The following is a 19,616-nucleotide window of genomic DNA, read 5'->3' as shown; positions in this document are numbered from 1 at the left end:
ACCGGAAGTACGGTGTCGCCCTCGGCCCAATACCCGTATGTGTGTGTGAAAGAATCCTTTTGTTGAACAGTCTGTTTAAAATGAATCGAAGCATCAGACTAAAAAAGCTTTTGAAAATAACTGAATATTTCAATAAAGGTCAAAATATAATATTTGTAAATCTGACTCTGAAAGAGTCAGTGCCTCACCAGAAACCTCACCGCACGTCACTGGTAGAGACACCCTGTTCTCCTCACAGTTCAATAAAAGAAACCTACACAATACTGGCCCAACGTTAACGACACGTTCTTGATACATCTTTTCTGACATGATTATTTATATTATTTTGTGGGGGATTTGGTTGTAAGATTAAGACTCCTGAGGAAATAAATATCTAAAAGCACCAGTACACATATTTAGCACTAACAGACTGGATTTTAGTCACTTAGGTCTGTTAAGTTTTCATGGTCCGGAGGTTTTAGGCAGTGAATTTAAAGCAGAAGGCAGTGGGGTCGCCCTGAGACACTAACAAATTACAGAAAGTCTGAGTACACAATGTGTTTAGGTGTGTTGGTACTATAATATACAGCATAAATGAAGATACATAATAATCAGACAACACAAAATGGGTTCAATCAGGGGTGCGTTAAGTCTCTGCTGGTGCTGCCTATACTAATATTGCACTAACATCTCTCCTAGTGGATTATATGAATTAAAAAATATGTTTTTTTATGTAAAGCTCTGATAAGACACGCTAAATAAAAATGATTTAAACACAGCTAAGTGGCAAGCTACAAAAATACTTCTTCCGTAAGACAATCAATGCCTCTTTAAAACTGTTATTCACGCAGGCATTCACATGTGTCGGTGTCGGGATTTCACATTAACAACTCAAATGTGTCGGTGAACACTTTCATGTCTATTTATTCTTTCTAGTTTTCTTTTTCCTTGCACAGTTTTAACTGGTTCATTGTCAGTGTAGTGTCCGTACATAATTCCACTTATTTCTTTCTTCCCTAAACATGAAAAACGACCCAAAGGTATGAGAATCAACCATCTCTACACATCAGTCAAAAAAGAGTCTATTTTCTAATTAAGGCAATTAACAAAACATGTGCTCCATTAACCAATACAATGTACAGATCACACATCAGCTTTCACGTGTACACCTCCACAAGAGTAAAAAAAAAGTAGATGGTGTTGAATAGAAAAAAAAAAGAATATCAACTTAATTAACATATTAAAACTAACATAAGAACATCTGATATAAACAATTATCACAATTACAAAAGAAGAGAGGGAAACAATTCAAAGTCACTTTTAAAAACTAAACACTGCACTTAGTGTACTTCACAACATGAAATGACTTGATCTGATTTTCTTCTTTGGATGACAGAGCAACATTTAATTTGTGGCAATAAAAAGAACAAAACCCCAAAGAAAATGTGTTTTCGTAGCCATCACAGTGGAGTAAGAGTCTCTTGATAAAAATAAAAAGATATGATGCTCTTACAGTAGGAGTGTGCCTGGAGTGTGTGAAGGTAGAGAAGCGGGATGATGATGAAAAAACGTGTGTTTAAGCATGTATTGAGGAGTGGTAAGGTGCCAACCTTTCTTTATTGCACTTTTGAATGACCCGCGGACAGAAACGTTTGAGGTCAAATGACTCTAAATACGTCATGTTATATTTGGCACAACATTATTGATTGATAGAAAACCAAATATGAAAGACAAAGTGTTGATCAGTAAATCCACTACACATGGTGTATGTCTGCGTGTGTGTATGCGCACACCCACGTATGCGTCTGCAAATGTCTGTTTATTCGGGGCAGGTGGGAGATAAAGACGTTAGCAGTCCGCTGATTTGTGGTTGTCTCCGTCCTCCTTGGACAGAGGAGACCTGGCTTCCTTCATTTCCTCTCCTTCCTCTCCGCTCCCAATGCTTTTACCCATGGCAGGGTAAACAACTACGCAGAACTTCTGGCCCAAGTACGTCATCTTATCTGGAAAAAGACAGTGACAAAGAGATGTAGTAAGTAAGTGGGTAAGTAAAACTTTATTTATATAGCACCCTTCTCAACACGAAGTGCTTTACAGTATACAGTACACAATACACAATTCATAGTACAAGCATAAAATGTAGAATAAAAGGCATAAAACACAGCAGGTAAAACACAAGATAAAACACCAATGAAAAACAGCTACAAACGCACCTCCTCCGGCGCCCCAAAGGCCTGTCGGAAAAGGAGAGTCTTTAGCTGCTCCTTAAAAATCTCTACTGAGACAGAGGCTCTTAGTATCTGGAGGAGTTTATTCTAAAACCTTGGGGCCACCGCCTCAAAGGCACGGTCCCCCTTAGTTTTTAGGACAGGTGCAGTAATGTATGAAGAAAAGTTCTAGATAATATTATAAAAAAATACAATATTTCTGCCAATTCAGTATGAGAGAACTAGGAGGCAATTAGCTTAGCTTAGCATAAAGACCAGAAACAGCCAGCCTGGCTAGTTTAAAAATATGCTTAGTAACAAGAATTGCTTCACCAAATAACTGGCTCCTTAACCCAAATGTGTCGTTAGAGTACTGGTATGGGCATTAGAGGTGGTTGCTGGCATATATGTTTGAATTATGGACACAGCCATGCTAGCTGTTTCCCCAAGCCTCCAGTCCTTATGCTAATCTAAGTCTCTCAAATGTTCCAAAATGTTGACCAATTCTGTAGTCTTGCCCAATTAGTTATAATGAATTTTTGTCTTGAATAATAAAACACATTTCACCATGAATGGTAAAAAAACAACCAGCCTGTGATAAGCTAACTCACCAACAAAGTTGTTAAAGCACTGTGGCTTTTTGTCCCAGTAGATTCCCAGGAAATAGACGGGGACGCCAGTCAGCATGATGGCCAGGCCGATGCCACACACGACGGGTTCGGAATAAAGAGAGAAGATGAGCAAGAAGGCCCAGAAGATGAGGTAAATAACCGGCCAGATTAGGCTGATCTGGAAGAGAGAACAAAGAAATAACGCGTTACACTTAGGCAGAGACCATCATTTTATTATTTCTGTCATTTGTATAGTTTACAGACAAAGCTTAAATGTGGCAAAACCATAACATTCACACACCTTGATTGGTCGGTGCAGGTCGGGTTGAGTATATCGCAGGACGATCTGCCCGGCAACAGTGACTCCGTAGAAGAGGTAGTTGATGAAGCCCACATAATTGATGAGGGTGTACATGTCACTGGTGCACAGCATAAGCAGGGTGGACAAGCACTGAGGAAGAAGAAGGAGAAGGAGAGGAGGGTCAGAAAACAGGATGTATGCGGGTTGTATGCAGCTTCAGTGTTTATGTGAAGAAGATAACATACAAAGCAGTGTGTTGTTGAGGAAGGTACTCACAGTGAAGAGCAAAGCAGGGATGGGAGTGCAGCGTTTCACATGAATCATGGCCAGCAGCCTGGGGAGCTGGCCCTCTCTGGCTCCAGCGAAGAACAATCTGTGAGAAGAAAATTCCTTTCATTCATGAACAGTATTTAAGTCTGACACTACATGTTACATAATGAAAATAAAGACTAGAAAGTGTAAAGGAGGGATAAAACATAAGGAAGCCTAGGGAGTTCAATTCGGAGCCTACAGTATAACTTCTTCTTTATCTTAAAGTTGTTCTTGTGGAGTAGCTGACATAGTATGACCAATACATTGAAAGTTGTAATGGGACTAACTCACCTTGAAGAGGTGAAGAGGGAACCGTTGACTCCTCCAAAGGTGGAGAGAGCCACAGAGATGGGCATGATCCACGACATGACTCCCAGCAGCTTCTCACCGAACGTCTAGGATGGAGGGTGGATGAAAGGAAGAAGACACAAAGACGATGGTTAGACTCCTATTTCCTCACTATAAACCAATGAATGAGTATCAACCAACACATGTATCTCACTAGAGGGCGTCATTCTCCTCCATAGGTGTTTGAAGGAAGTTACAGGAGCACCTTTACTACATCATGCTTCGAGATACTCACCACTGCGACAGCGTTTGAGGCGAGCAGCTCCGCGGGGCTCATGGCCGTGACGTAGGCGATGTTGGCGAAGACGTAGACGAAGGTCACAAGGGGGATGGAGATGAAGATGGCACGGGGAAGGTTCCTGGAGACGATAGAAGGGGTCAGGTTTGGAAGACATAATGGGTGGCAAGGTAAAAAGAAGCAGGTACACGGGGGGAGGTACATGCGGGGGATTTGAAGCAGGAAATTAAACATGTTACCTTAGGGCAGGTGTATTAATGGATGCCAAGGTTATTTAAAAAAACATGGGATTGATGAGAAGACAGAAAATGCAGAGGAAATGAAGAAATAAACCATTCAATTGGACTTGAAATGTTTCTAGCAATCGCACTGGGGATGATGTGGAGAATGTATCCCATGCTAAGTTAAATCAATTACAAAGAGCTTAAGGGAAAGGGATTAAACTGGGAAGCTAATTTGGAATGCATCTGCTTAAAAGGTGCGTGGAGCTCTGTGCTGTGGGAAGGTGGTTTTCCTGCCACAGAAATATTCCTAGATATATGAGAAGCGTAATGAAGTGTCTTACACATAGGGGTCCACCAGCTCCTCTGTGACGTAGTTCAGGAAGTTCCACCCTCCGTAGGCGAAGGAACCTTGTAGGAACGCTAACGCTATCAAGCCCACATCATACTCCTGGAACGGCTCGAAGGCATTGGCTGGCTCCAACCAGTAGTACTCTCCTACGGGTGGAGAAGATGAAATGAGTTTGGTGCAGCAGCATTTTCAAATAGCAGAGTCTGTTAAGTCCTTAAGTCTGTTTCTATGAGCCTATCAAACCCAAGGAGGTCTGTTTCTTTGCTTTTAGGGTAAATAAATCCACTTAATTTCTATGCTTGCTGTGAGGTAACCCAGCTGAAAACCATCACCTAATTCCATCAGTGTGTGTAAAACAAGTTGCAAAACACATTGTGCTCATTCCCTGTGAAGTGGCTTTCTCACTCCTTTCTCCTTTGTCATTACATTTTTCCCTGAAATCCCTTCTTAAAGCATGTTTTCATAGAGCGTTAAAGTATGTCTACGCTCACATACCGTCCCTCGTGTACTCTGTTCTTTTAACTTCAAACACTCGCACGGAAACCCCTGTTCTGTGGTTTCATGGGGCCTACTTTCTGTGGCCCCTGTAATAACTGTCCCTCAGCATTGTTGTGACAGCAAACCCACACAGGCGAGCGGATATAAGCAATGTTAGTATAAACCTAAAGGGGCCACAGAAACTCCCTGAACTCTGCAGATCCACGGGGAGTCTATATACTGTCCCATGCAGTGACTGAAGAGGCCCTCGCTGACTGCAAGTGTGACTTTTACAGGACAGACAAATGATAGAAATGACTTACCCTTGCAGATCTGCACGAAGCCCATGATGATGATGAGGGCGAGGGCCAGCAGCTTGCCGGCGGTGAAGATGTCCTGAACTCTGGTGGCCCACCTCACACTGGAGCAGTTCACCCAGGTCAGCAGCACTGCAGAAAACACAGTCAAGTTAGGGATTATTTCACCCCTTAAAATCCAGTTCTCCTGTTATTTTCCTCTTAAATTAGCTTTAAAGTTGGCATAATCCCCAAATGTCATGCTGTCTGATATTTATACATTATATTCTGTACATTTACATGCACCGTTTGTTAGATTCAGCATGTTTTGGGAATTATTTTATATACATTTCCACTCAAATTTGGTGCCTATTTGGCTGACTCATATTGATGAGTCGGCGCTGACAAAAGGTTGGGAAATGATTATGTTATGAAGTTAAGTGATAGATAAAGGTTTATGTGTATTTTTTATTGATCTCGTAAAGGAACTTCATTGTTGTATTAGTAATTCTCTTTCCCAAGGGAATAAAACGCTTTTTTGTCCCTTATAAACCCGCAAGACAGTTAAAGTCAAGTCAATAACCGTGCGGTTTTCTTGAGAGAAAGTGAGCTGATAACAGGACAGGGCGTGTGTAAAGATCAAAAGCTGCACATGTGGCACGTGTCTTAACATTGAACTGCAACGACCTTTGACCCTGCATCATGGCATTGAACTTCACCCGTTAGCTCTTATAGTACACCTAATGTCTTACCTGCACTAGCTTTCTCTCTTTTGAAGTACAGCAGGTATTTGACATTCAGATACAAGTTTTTTTCCACCTCTATAATAATAATGTATCTTATAATGATACATTAATACGTTTTTATGATTGTTTAGTCCTTCATGTTTATTCTTTTTAATGTTTTATGGCAAACTCCACTCCTTTAGCATTAAAAAAGCAAAAAAAAAAGCACCAAACATATTTGGAAAAGCCATTAAACTCACTTCAAATGACAGACAAAGACATTGGATTGAACATGTACTGCTGGGTACAAGAGGCCAGTGGGTTCAGGCCAATAGGGTGCCATTAAATAATAGGCCTGTTTGACTCTTAGGGATTAAGTTGATCAAATGAAATGAGTCTGAGCAGAGCAGACGGTCAGACATGCATGGGTCTGTATGAAGTTGGAGAGACGTATTCTTGTGGTTTGTGGTTAGTTACTGGGGCTTTTGGAGAGGGTGAAGGGGAAAGTTGTAAATTCAACATCCTGCAGCGTTACTACAAATGAGCCGCAGAGCGTGCTGCTTTTACAACCCCCCCAAAAAAAAGGAAATTAGACATTTTGAACACACCGGCTTATGATTTGTCTTACCTATACACACAGACATAGTAAACAAAATACAACTGATCCATCCCTGAAAACTCACAGAGTGATTTTAGGAACCATGTGTCCCCTACTAATTCTTTCCGCCTACTGACAGGCTGCGAGTAAACACCTGAGGACACATTCAGCGAGACGAGGGGGGGGGGGGGGGGTCGCTCAGCTGTTCGTAAGCTGTGTATACAAAATGTGTGTATGGAAACTTGCTGAGTTAACCACGAGCTTGCTGGAAAACATGACAGTTATGACCTCGCACTCTGCAGACGGACCCCAGGGAGAATCCCCCCCGCCTGTTTTTGAAATGTTACACCTTTCACATTGAAGCGGCTGCCATGACCAGCGGCATCTGGTTCGGTCCCTAAATCTGGACTGGATTGGTGCGTAAATATGTAAGGTTATATCCTGCACTCTATTATATATAAATCTGCCAGGGGTCGGATTGAGGAAATCGTAGAAATGTCAAGCAACAACAACAACAACAACAACAACAACAACAACAACAACAACAACAACAACAACAACAATGAGATCAGAGTTGAGGAAAACGGCTAACCTCTAACCCACTTTTACTCCTGAACAACGACAACATCAAAACAGGGTGAAAACATATATTTACTGAAAACTGCCTGACGACACCTGTCAAATGGACTTCTTTCTACCAGCTGAAAACAAACCAGAGTCATAACTGCTAGCGGTTCATGTCAGAACTAAGTTTGTTTTGCTTCAGTCGATTATGTAACTGGGACAAACAAAGACAGGTAAAAAGAGGTCAACAGTTCTAAACCTAACAAAGAAAGCCTTCAGATGGATTTAAAACGTGTTATTACCATCGTTAGAATGTTTGTCTGTAGGTAAGCCGCAATTCTCAGAAGCATGCCAGAAGGTTTTAATGAAACTGGAAGAAAGTCAGGTGCAAATGCATGTGCAAAATAACAGGTCACATCAATCTATCCTGCTAAAGAGCGACAATATTTATGAATGACAGATTTTCTGTACAAAACTCTAATATCTTCCTGCTATTTTCATTTGAACTTGACCAAATTTGCTACATTTGCACTCAACATGACGCATGAAATCTATTGCAATGTTTTTGAGGTACCCTTCTGACCGACTAACACCATTCTTTCTCTGGCGTAGATCATTAAGTAGTGGATCTCTTGGCTCGCTGCGTACAAATGTGTGTGTTGTTGTGCATGCCTTTGGAAAGTGAGATTTCCACTTATTCGAGCCAAACAGGGCGGCCAACTGAGCCCATCTGCCAGTGAACAGCATGTCACAAGGCAGCCTTTCCAACGTCGTGGTACAAAAAAACCTTTGGGGATCAGTATGAGGGAGAAAAAACACGTCTTTTTACGGAAGATCTCTGACCCCGACCACCTGCTTGCAACGGCGCGTTTCTATTTTAACTCAGCCATATTTTGTGGGAAAAATGTACAAAAATAAAACAAAGGACCTGTTTGTTTTCCCTCTGCAAATACGGGTCATTATTCCCTCTCTAAATGTAGTATATTTATTCGACAGGTGAGAAGAGAACAGTGGTGTTTTGTAATCCTCCGCAAAGTTCACAGCAATGCACAAACACACACTTACAATACACACACTCTTCTCCAGAGTCCAGAGCTGTCTGTCTCTTTATCTGAAGGCTGCCTGCAGTATGTGGCCAGTGTGTGTGAACCGAGGGATTTGAATGGACCAGTGTGATGTCAGCAGCAACACGTTTACCCATTATCGCTACAGATTCACTGCTCAGTGCTAACACGTCTCAGCGGCTATGCTATCCTGTATTAGAATGACATGAGCTTCAGGGAATACACTGGGACATAAGCAGGAACATTCAGCCATCTGCTGCTTTGAATAACTTGCAAACAGCTTTGAGGATGAAATGGAATCCTACAAGCATGAGCTACTATTACATTCGTTCAGCAACCTGTTTCAAAGCGTTTACCTGTCTTGTAACTGTGTCAGAAAACTAAAGTGCAATCTTGGATCCCTTGGCAGATTTTTCTTGGCCTGTCTCGACATGCACACTCAAAACAGAACTTTGTGTCTTTTTTTCTATTTCTTGAGACTACTTGCACTCTTATATAATCAAAACCGAATCTACTGTATGTTGAGCCAATAGCTGCTTCGGCATTATATTTTAAAAAGGGAAATAATTCAATTTGTAATATTTTTCTTATATTTGAGAGTCAAAGTGTATCTCTTAGAAATTAGGTTCATAAGACACCAATATATTTAACTTACCCATAACAAATGTAATAATGCTGTTGTAGTTATTAGCAGGTATTTTGGCAGAAAACAAAGGAAAGTTTGTCAGTGACAAATATATATATATTCTGCTACACAAACACTGTTACTATTTCGAAACGTATTTTTACATGAAATACTGTATTGTTTTCCCTCTTGGAAACAAGTTGAAACCATTTCAATGAAACAATCCAAAGAACATCCCGCCCTTGTTGGTTGAAATGTTTGCAACACATGGATATTTTGTCGCTGTCCTGTTAAATGTTCTGATCTTATTCTCCATGAGAAAGCAAACTATTCCTTTCATGCTCTCATGAATCCACCAGAGATAGATATGATAGAGTTGACATACAGGAAAACAAGAAATACAGCAAATGATTCGGACGTTACATTTTGGTATAACATTGCTCTAAATATTCCTATTATGATAATGACTCATGCCTGACACCCACAACTGCTCACACTTGTACCGTTTATGACAGAGCCTGAATTGTTATGTTCTTATCTAGCATAGTTGGGCATCAACATCTGCACGTGTGTTTGTATGACTCACAGAGGCAGACGGCAGCCAGCAAACGCAGGCCGCTCTCCGGAGGGAAGCAGGTGGGGAAGAGAGGCTGCAGGACGTAGTTGGAGAACGTCAGCGCGATCACGGCCTGATTGGTCGGGTAGATCACCAGCACGGCGATCCAGAGGCGCAGGAACCTGAGAGAAAAAGGAGTTACAAAAGGTTACAAACACAGAAGCATGGGAGGAACAGCAGGGGGGGTAAAGAGGAGAAAACACATCACAAAGGCACATGGCACGTATACATCCTTCCATTTACTGACTCTCATTCAAAGCACTTTGTTTTGGGTCGACTTTATTTGCTTGACCTCTCATAGTATTAGCTAGACACACTGTTGTATGGCTTTGAGTTAACGCTTTTGATCTTTTCAATTTGTATGTTTTAGGACAGGATCAAAAATATGGAGAGATAAAGCACCGAGACAATGATTTATGGATCTACAGCTGACAAATCACTTACCATTTTTTGTAATCAATCGATCATTTTAGTCAGTTATAACGCATAAAACCGGTTCCAGATGGTGTTTATTACTTTTTTTGTCATTTAAAATTAAATATCTTTAGGTTTTTCAGAGAATTAAGTTATTTCAAATGTCACCTTGGACTATTGGAAATCATGAGGCGTATTTTTTCCCATTTGTCAACAGATTTAGACAAAAAGATATGGAATTCTCATGACAAATCAAAGGGGAAAACCCATGCTCTTAATGTGATTCTGATATGGAAACTTAATGGCTCATACCATACTAAGTGATCAGGTCTGTGCATTCATTCCCAGTAATAAGCACATGTGATTTCCCCTAATTAAGTTTAATGTCAATAATGTCATTTCGTTTAGACCTACAGCAGTTAACACCTCTGAGAAAATGTCAGCTGGGTGCCTAGTTAAAGTGAAGTGATGACTGATATTAGTCAGTGTGTGTTCGCTGTGTTAGAAACGGACAGGATGAGTCACAAACTGATGCAAGCCGTGTCAATAGTGACACAGATTGGCCGCTGGAGCGTGGTGGGGAGGTGAGATGAGATGTGAGATCATGAGGGTTTAGCAGGAGAAACCAGACGAGTGGTTTTTCCACCAAATTCCCTGAAAGCTTATAGAGGGATCATTACACCTGACTGAGTTAACAGGCTTATGTGTCACTGGAATGCGTGTGTGTTTAATGTAAAATGTTTTATATTTAACGCAGGTGGACGCCTTGTTTTAGGCAAAAGCGGGAAAAAGTAACATTAAACATACTTTCTTTTACTTGAACCTACATTTTTTGCCTATTTTAGTACACTTCCCAGGGGAGTTATTGTACTTTTTCTTCACTACATAAATGTATTATACTATGTTATTATAAACCACTTAATCAACCATGACTAAACTTTTTCTAAATTATATAATAGTCCTTCAGATTTGGAACAAATAGAGGATTTAGAGGCATGAGCCACATTGATTTATCTTTATATATCCCTTTATCAGAAACCCGGTCTAACCCTAACCCAATGAGTCCCTTCCATCTGTATATTAGTCTATACGGCATATAATGTCCGACACAACAAAGGGCTTTGTACATGAAACGTTGTCCATTCAAGTCATGTTTGAGTTTACAACTTTACGAGCTCTTTCTTGAAAATCGCCATCGCCCAGCAGCGACAAAGTGACGTAGCTATTTCCTTTACCGTTACTGACCTATACAGCGCACATACCTACTTCCCCCCAGGCCCACATTGAACACATAGGGATGAAAGGAGAATGACAACAGAAAACAAACACCACTTGAACACGGTTTATTTATCCTAGCCGGCGTGTATTGATAGCTACTGTACAAAGGGACCAAAACAATGATTGGCTGTTTCGTCTGGTTGAATTCCTCTCCCAAAATACCCCGATAATATGTACCCTTGTGATAGTTGAAAAAAACTAAACAATGGTCTAATCTGTGTTTACAGTCTGGGCAAAGGCACAGTGTGAAATCTACGCAAACAAACAGTATTGTTTTTCTTGGCGATCAACCTAGCATGGTTCCTAAGAGTTAACTATAAGTTAAGTATTTATGGACCAATGGAAGAGATGTATGGGAAAACCAGTTGATATAAATACCCAGCGGACATAAGTAACTGTCTGAGTAATTTTGGCTGTCTGAGCATCTACTGTTCAAACATCCGAGTCAGTATTTGCTCCAGGTTTAAAAAGCAATAAGACCCCCCTCTTTGGATCAAGATGTCTGACCTGAATGAGCGGGCTTATCCACCAGGATAAGGAGAAGAATCTAGACATGTTGGTATGCTCACCTAAATCCATGTCAAATTAACTTTAAGAGAGGCTGCTTCTTTTATAAAAGTGGCTTAAATTCTTATTAGACAGTGGTTTTGACCCGGGGGTTTATCAAACCTCCGTGAATCAGACAAAAGGTTTTTCCTTAAAAATAAGAAGTTTGACCACAAAAACTTCCATCATTTCTAAAAATGATGCCTGAAATGAACAGTTAATTATTATGAAAACAGCGTCTGTGTATTGCTAATGGCACGTGGTGTTCAGGTGGAGACAAACCACCAGATTGAAATCTCTAAATGTTAAATAAAAAACACCCACAAACTGTTTCCTGTATATCTAACCTATTATCACAACTCTGCTTACTACTGTTAGATGTCAGCTGCTTCGATGTATCCTCTTCCTGACTCATATCCCACCTTCAAATGCCATAGGAAAACACACACTCTTTCTAAGTAAGTCCATGACTGAATGTCTCACCCTGCCAGCCCTCCGAAGATGTCCTTGACGTAGGAGTAGTCTCCTCCAGATTTGGGGATGGTGACGCCCAGCTCGGCGTAGCACAGCGCCCCGATGGCCGTGATGACCCCCGTGACGATCCAGACGATGAGGGCCATGCCCACCGAGCTGGCGTTCTCCATCACTCCCTTCGGACTGACGAAGATACCTGAGCCGATAATGTTACCTGGTGGAAGGGAGAGAGGAGGGGTGTCAGGTTACAGCGGAGCGGATTATAAAACAGGTTATTGTCAGAAGGGTTCTGAGAAGCTGTAGTGTTTAAAGCAGGTTATTTGTCATGTCATTGCTTCACAGCCTGGATTACAAACTAGAGTGGGGTTTGAAAAATGATGGCATTCATGAGGCAGGGAGTTAAAAACATGCTATGCAGTAGCATTATGGGAAGTGTAGGATGTAGTATTTTGGTGCTTCACCCACTTTGGTGAATACAAATTAAAACATTTCCGCATCTTCTTTGCTAAAGTTGACCATCATTAAAGAAACGTGTCTCTTGCAAGACTCACTACTGTAGATTTCAATGAGATCTGCTCTCATGTCTAGGTATTGAGTAAGAACACGGAGGAAATGAGCCTAGCTTAGCATACAACTAGAAACTGGAAGAAACAGCTGGCATAACTCGAAGAAAATTGAGCCCTTTAATGTTTTTTATGACCTCAGCAGACAGATGGCATCAAACCTGGCAACCTGCCTGAGACGACACACTTCCATGGAAATCACTCTGACTGACTGTTAACCACAATTAAATAGTTACTGCATAAAACCACAAACTAGTTTTTTAATATACCAAATAAAAAACAGTTACAACATGTTAATCAATTGTTTGAAACGTGATAAAGCAGCTGAGCTATCAGGCAAACTTGTAATCTGCTGATTTAGCACAGAGTTATTTGTAGATTGAGCAAGACAGAGAGTGGGGTGAAAGAGTGCAAGGAGGAAGGAGGGGTGTCTGCCCTGACAGATCCAATGAGCATCAGAGCGCCAGGCATTTTACACCAGAGCTGAGAGATGGAGGGACAGAGTTTGGGTTCTGGGCCAACATGAAAAATATCGCCATGCACTCCCAAATGTTCGATTAGGCTACAACGAAGACGAAGTTAGCGAGCCTCTAATCACTGGGTTGATGGCGCTATAAACCAACAGCTAATAAAAAAAAGCGTCAGGGTTAAAGGTGGAAGGTTTTGAATCATAACCGGATGATAGGATAAGTGGCCTTTTACAGTACAGTACAAAAGTCAAAGATATGAATGACATTAAGCCTGCAGAGTAAAAAAAAGTGCAGAGATTGCATTATATCTTACTACAACTTCCAATAAACTAGAATATATAACTTGCAGCTATGCAGGCAGGTGTGACGACATAAAAGTGGTGATTAACATGTTTTAATATGACATTTTTATACTAATGATTGCTTCTCAATTGGATGATTTGCTGCCGTTATTATACTCTTGAAATTCTCTATTCTCTAGAGAAATCTTTGGGGTTTGAGCTATTAGACATGCACATCTGGATTCCACTGCATCTCCAGGTTTCTAAAATCATTAAGGCATTCAATCTAAAGATTAGGTCAGATTAAAAAAAATCCTTGCAGACAAACACATTGAAATGGAATAGCAGCATCAATCCCCCAAGGGAGAAGACTTCACTCTGCTTTCTCAGATCGGTTCAATCTAAAGAAGAATGTGCACATATCTCCGAAGCATGACGGCATGCTATAGGTTTAAAGAATCCATATGCATCAGTGTCTGGCTCACTTATGTAACTCCAGCTGCAGGTAATAGGTAAAAGAGACGGCCAGCAAAGCATCACACACTCCTGATGTCGACATGTTAATGGCTGCTGTGGTCTTCAGTGCATGACCTTTGACCTGAAACAAAGCAGCTATGCATTGACTCAGCACTTTCCTCAGTGGCAAACTCCCTGCTGCTAGACTTCTGCAACATAACGTTTGCAGAGGCAGATAAAGGTCAATCGCTGCCTCTGGTTGAAATTAGTCAATATTTGGACTTTTATGTAAAAGGATTTGCTTTTTATACGAGCAAGCAAATGTGCACGCTTGCATTGTGTGTTCTTGTCATGTGCATCATTAGGCGTGAGAGACATGCTGACTGTGTGGAATCTCTCCAGGTTTCCTGTTCTTGTGCTCGTTTTGACATCCAAGTAGACAGGGAACCGAAAAACTCTTTTTGACTTGAATTCAGGCCTTGTTTGTATCTGTTTAAGAAGCAGAGAATAAAAACTCTAAAAGTTCAAATCTCTCATGGCAGCGTGCATCACAGCTACCCTCATGTATCTTATTTCTGGGTCTTTTTACAAATGTATGCAGCCTCTTTTAGCACGGGATATTTTGATATCCTCCATTGTTATCGGATCGTTTTTTCACAAAGGAAGGGGCCTGGTCTGAGACGTGCTCTGTGAGCACATTTCTGTTCTTCTCTGACTTTGTTTCATGCCTCCTGATGGAAACAGGCTAAGGCTCCTCTTCAGACTTCACACAATGTATACTTCAAAGTCTCATACAGCTCTTGGGCTATCTCAGATCCTATCCATAATCTCGTATATTGCATATTTGCTCTTTTTCGTTACTACCTGGTCAATTTAAAGGCATTTACATTATCATTTAATCTGCCAATCACACTCACAATTCAGTCTAGAAATGTAAGGATGTAGCAAAAATGGAGGCACACTATAGGATATACATTTTGCATCATCTTTCAGCCGCTCATACCCGTGTCACCACGTAACGCTAACCCTTTCAACAAGCATGAGAGTGTTTGTGCTGCATTAGGATAAAACCCTGATCAGACTTTAGAAAGCTCTCTATGATTAGTTCTTGCATTTCCACCCGCCGTTAAATCCTTGTTCAAAGAGCCACCAAGCTAGTGCAACCTGCTGCTTGGCCTTCAGCCACACACTCACAGACCCCGCAGGAACCTTGTACATGTGTGTGTGTGTGTGTGTGTGTGTGTGTGTGTGTGTGTGTGTGTGTGTGTGTGTGTGTGTGTGTGTGTGTGTGTGTGTGTGTGTGTGTGTGTGTGTGTGTGTGTGTGTGTGTGTGTGTGTGTGTGTGTGTGTGTGTGTGTGTGTGTGTGTGTGTGTGTGTGTGTGTGTGTGTGTGTGTCATTACACTAAAGTAATCTACAACAAGGAAACCATTTACGAGAAAGAGGAGTGGCATTAAGATTTCTGATTGCGGATGTAAAACATAAAAGCTACTCGTATGGAATAAAGCTCAATGATTAATAAAAGTGAATTTGTGGAGTAATGTAATGAGAGGGCATGGACTGGAGCTCAGACACGGCTAAGCCAGGCGAGCTAATAAAACAGCATTATCAGGGTGGGGCATTTTTGTCTCCAAGTGGCCAAAAGTTCACTTCTAATCCGAATTCCCCGCCTTGCACGTGCTGGATTTATGTGTGCGAGTGATAAGTGCCTGTACTGTACAATAGGCCATAAAAACCGTTTGATGTTCTCGTGTGCTTGGCCCTTTTCATGGAAACCCAGCGGGGCACAATGTGAGCTGGGGGGGCATGAATGAGTGACTCACTCAAGGACGAAAAATCTGGTGACTACACCTAGATGAACAGGATGGACTCTGCTCGGCTGTAAAGAAAGGCTCTAAGGTGGCACGAGTCGCTGCCAACCTGTTTCTTAATCGGCGGCTGATGACTGGAGAGCCATAGTCAAATGCTTTATCAATTATATTATCTACGTGTTGTTGCAAAGATACGATCAAGTGTCGGGCAACAAAGAGGAATGTTGGCGGAATCACATTCTCATATATTCTTGCAACTATCTCAGATCCTAGAAAGGTGTGAAAGTGTAAATGTAGTTGGTAAAGCTTAACGTAAACTGAGCTACTTAAAGCAGAGTTGAAATGAGGCCTCAAGTGTAAAACCTCAAGGATGTAGGCAGTAAGTTACCAAGTACAAAGCCTTCTGCCAAGGTTGCTCTTCATCTCTCCCGCATCCTCCCTTTTCCCCAGCTCCTGTCTTGTCTTTCTCTCGGGACTTCCCATGTGTAGACACTCTCACTCTGCCTTCTTTCATCCCGTTACCCTGGAAACGCACGATCGCATGAGTCATCCCCACCCTTTTCTTCACGCTGCCAAGGTCATCTGAAGACCACACACCTACTGTAGACAACCTGGGCCATATATCCCCCTGCATGCGCCTGTATCGACCTATCTGTCTCCTGATGTTGTTATTTCTGCTTGTTTGTCGTCTGTATTGAATTCTCCTCTGTTCAGCCCTGCTACTGCATGTGTGTCCTTTACCCCCAAGATCTCATTGGATAAGATGTTGGATTATTGATCAAGTGGTGTTGTTTTGGAGGATTTGATCAAACAAAGATGTTTTTCTTAAATCTGTAGTAAACAAATATTGTCCTTCTGCAATTTAGGCATTGCACAAGTCCGTATTGTGAAACAAAATCGGTGTAATTCCTTCAGCTCCGGTACAAAGTCGAACTGAAACAATTAATGTATCAATAGGGTAACCGATTTAGTGCTTGTGATTAAGAAATCGTAATTCCACAAAACTGAGAGGCTTGCAAGAGACTGAAAAACCATGGCTACTACATTTCCCACAATGCAAATCAATTGTACTCTAATGATACCACCAGGGCTAATTTCTCAGATTTCAAAGAACCCCCCACCCCCCAGAGCTACATAAGAAATAAAACAACTTAGTACCACCTATGACATGAGCTTCATTTATAACATTAGTTGGAATGTCTCTTTAAGATTTGTATCTCTGGTGCTACAAGCCAATGTATGACTGTCCACTGTTTCCAGCATCACACTGTGTCCAGATCAATCATGTGAGCCTACAAATTGCTCTGAATGTTCCTAATCTCCAGCATCAGAGCTGAGTGAGGGTGACGACATCACCATCCCTGGCCAGGCTAAGAAATGATCACATCTGATGATGATGACTGATTAAACACTGAAGGGGGGGGGGGGGGGCTGAATCTTTGAAGCGTTGCACAGAAAGAAAAGTGTGTCCTTTAGGGTTGTTTGTGCATCCAATTTGGGAGATCATATCTCAATGTGTGCAGGAGTATACCACAAGCTACACTATAACCAACTGTGTAAACGTTGCACAACTGCAGGTAATATCACTTTCTCGTTGTCAGGATATAACATCCTTATCTAGACACACCCACAGGTTCATCATAAACTAGGTAATGGTGGAATCTGATCCCAGGGCAGCTTTTACACCCCTGATCCCACTCCTCCATATTTGCATTTTCTCCATCTGTCTCTTTACATCCCTCACCATCAAATATACTTTTTATACTTTCCAAGACGCACACATGAACTGCAAAGGCAATATGGGAGGGGAAATTGAAGCTTGGGCTGAGTTAGACAACTGTTAGCACCATATGACAGAATTGGAGGACTGAGCACTTACCAACGATGATTCCGCAGGCACTCACAAGCCCGATTTCCTTCTTGAGCGCCACTCCACCTCCCGACTCCTCAGCGGCAGCATCCTTTGCAGAGCCCGACGTGCTGCTCCTCTGTCTGGCACCGTCCGTCATTTTGATGGTTGGAGGTTTATTATTTGGGTTATGTTTTAATCTTCTTATGCAGCACACACCACGTTAAGCTTGTCTCGCCTGGAGCTCAAGCGTATCGTGTGTGCGTAAAACCACGTAGGACGTGCCGCACTTATCTAATGAGGAAAGTTATTGCGCTGTCAGCAACTTGTGACAAAAAGGTGTGCAAATCTAGAAACAAAGTGTAATAAATGTAGTAAATATAGTTTCCTGCCTGCCGGTGTCATAGGTTGCACTTTAGCCCCCAAACTAAATATTCCGATTATTGAGCCAAAAGCACATATCCAATGACATCCCTTAAAAGTCATACAAGGAAATAACTCCTTTGTTTCTGAAACAGCAGGAGCAACAATAAAAAATATGTCAATAAAAAAAAACTCTCAGTGCTTCCTCGTTCCAGGTGTGAGCTGAAAAGACATTGCTTTACAAAAGCGGTCTCATACACATCCGACCTGTGTTTGGTTAGGACGGGAGAGGTTGTATTCGAGTACATATACATGGGGTCCTTCATATAGTACAGTAGCGCCGCCTTCTTTCACAGCCACACCCCCCCACCCCGTCACCTACTCCAAACGGAGGGCTTGTTTTTCGTCTTTCTGCCTCTCGACCAAGAACATAACACCTCCCATCTCCGTCCCCAAACATCAGCTGTTCCTCCCGCTGCTGCCGCTCCACTGTACATCTTCCACTGACAGAAATGCCCAAGCATGGCAGCCTATGTTGCATCTGCCTTTCTCTCTCTTTCTTGTTCTCGCAACCACACAGGCACAGAGGTTTTCTCATTCATTCACACTTAATATTCAAGATGCAGCAGAGGCCAGTCTATTTTTAGCCCAGCAAGTCACTTGTATGATGAGAGACTGAGGCGTTTCCATCCATAGGTACTAACACTATTACCCCAACCCATTATGATAGTAGGCCTATAGTTGTTTTTTATATGCCTATGGTATGAGAAAGTACTTCTACTATCTTGAGTCACTACTTAATTGCACTTAAATATATTCAAGTACAACATGTTGAGCTAAACAGTTATTAATCAGTATAGTTATCTAAAAGGGGATTAAGGTGTACGTAGAGTAAAAATGTACATTATTAAAGTACATACACACACACACACACACACACACACACACACACACACACACCACACACACACACACACACACACACACACACACACACACACACACACACCATGCATACATCACTTCAGGGGACATTACATTGACTTACATGCATTTCCTGGAGACTTATCCTAACCTTAACCATAACCAACACATGCCTAACCCTAACCCTTACCCTTAACCTTACCCTAATCCTAACCAAGTCTTCACCCTAAAATTAATGATTCCCCTCATGGGGACCTCCAATTTGTCCCCATAAGGGACGGTGTAAACAGATTTAGGTCCCCACAAGTATAGTAATGCTAGGCCACACACACACACACACACACACACACACACACACACACACACACACACACACACACACACACACACACACACACACACGTGCGCACACACACACACACACATACATAACACACACACACACACACACACACATACACACACACACACACACACACACACACACACACACTGAAAGGCAGCTTTCATGCTTGTGCCACTAAATCTGAACAACATTGGAAAGGTTTGGTTATCACTAAGTGTACCTGGTCAGTGAGGCAGGAAGGTGTACACACTGCTCACTCACAGTACACATGCTTGACCATTAGGAAACAGGTCAGCGGGCCAGTTTGT

General features: G+C 41.8%; 1 protein-coding gene across 1 annotated transcript; it reads right to left on the bottom strand.

Moving 5' to 3' along the window:
* Positions 1-875: 875 nt before the first annotated feature.
* slc7a8a (solute carrier family 7 member 8a) lies at positions 876-18,352 on the bottom strand. The gene is made up of 11 exons (XM_034205233.1): positions 17,706-18,352; positions 12,256-12,460; positions 9,505-9,656; positions 5,370-5,495; positions 4,562-4,715; positions 3,994-4,117; positions 3,702-3,805; positions 3,375-3,471; positions 3,099-3,248; positions 2,798-2,975; positions 876-1,982 (listed from the first exon to the last, which is right to left on the bottom strand). Exons 1-11 carry the CDS (start codon positions 17,833-17,835, stop codon positions 1,828-1,830), a joined length of 1,575 nt encoding a protein of 524 aa, XP_034061124.1. The 5' UTR covers positions 17,836-18,352; the 3' UTR covers positions 876-1,827.
* Positions 18,353-19,616: the final 1,264 nt, after the last annotated feature.

Source organism: Gymnodraco acuticeps, unplaced genomic scaffold, assembly GCF_902827175.1.
Source record: "Gymnodraco acuticeps unplaced genomic scaffold, fGymAcu1.1, whole genome shotgun sequence".
Taxonomy (NCBI): Eukaryota; Metazoa; Chordata; class Actinopteri; order Perciformes; family Bathydraconidae; genus Gymnodraco; species Gymnodraco acuticeps.
This window is presented reverse-complemented; position numbering and strand designations above follow the sequence as displayed.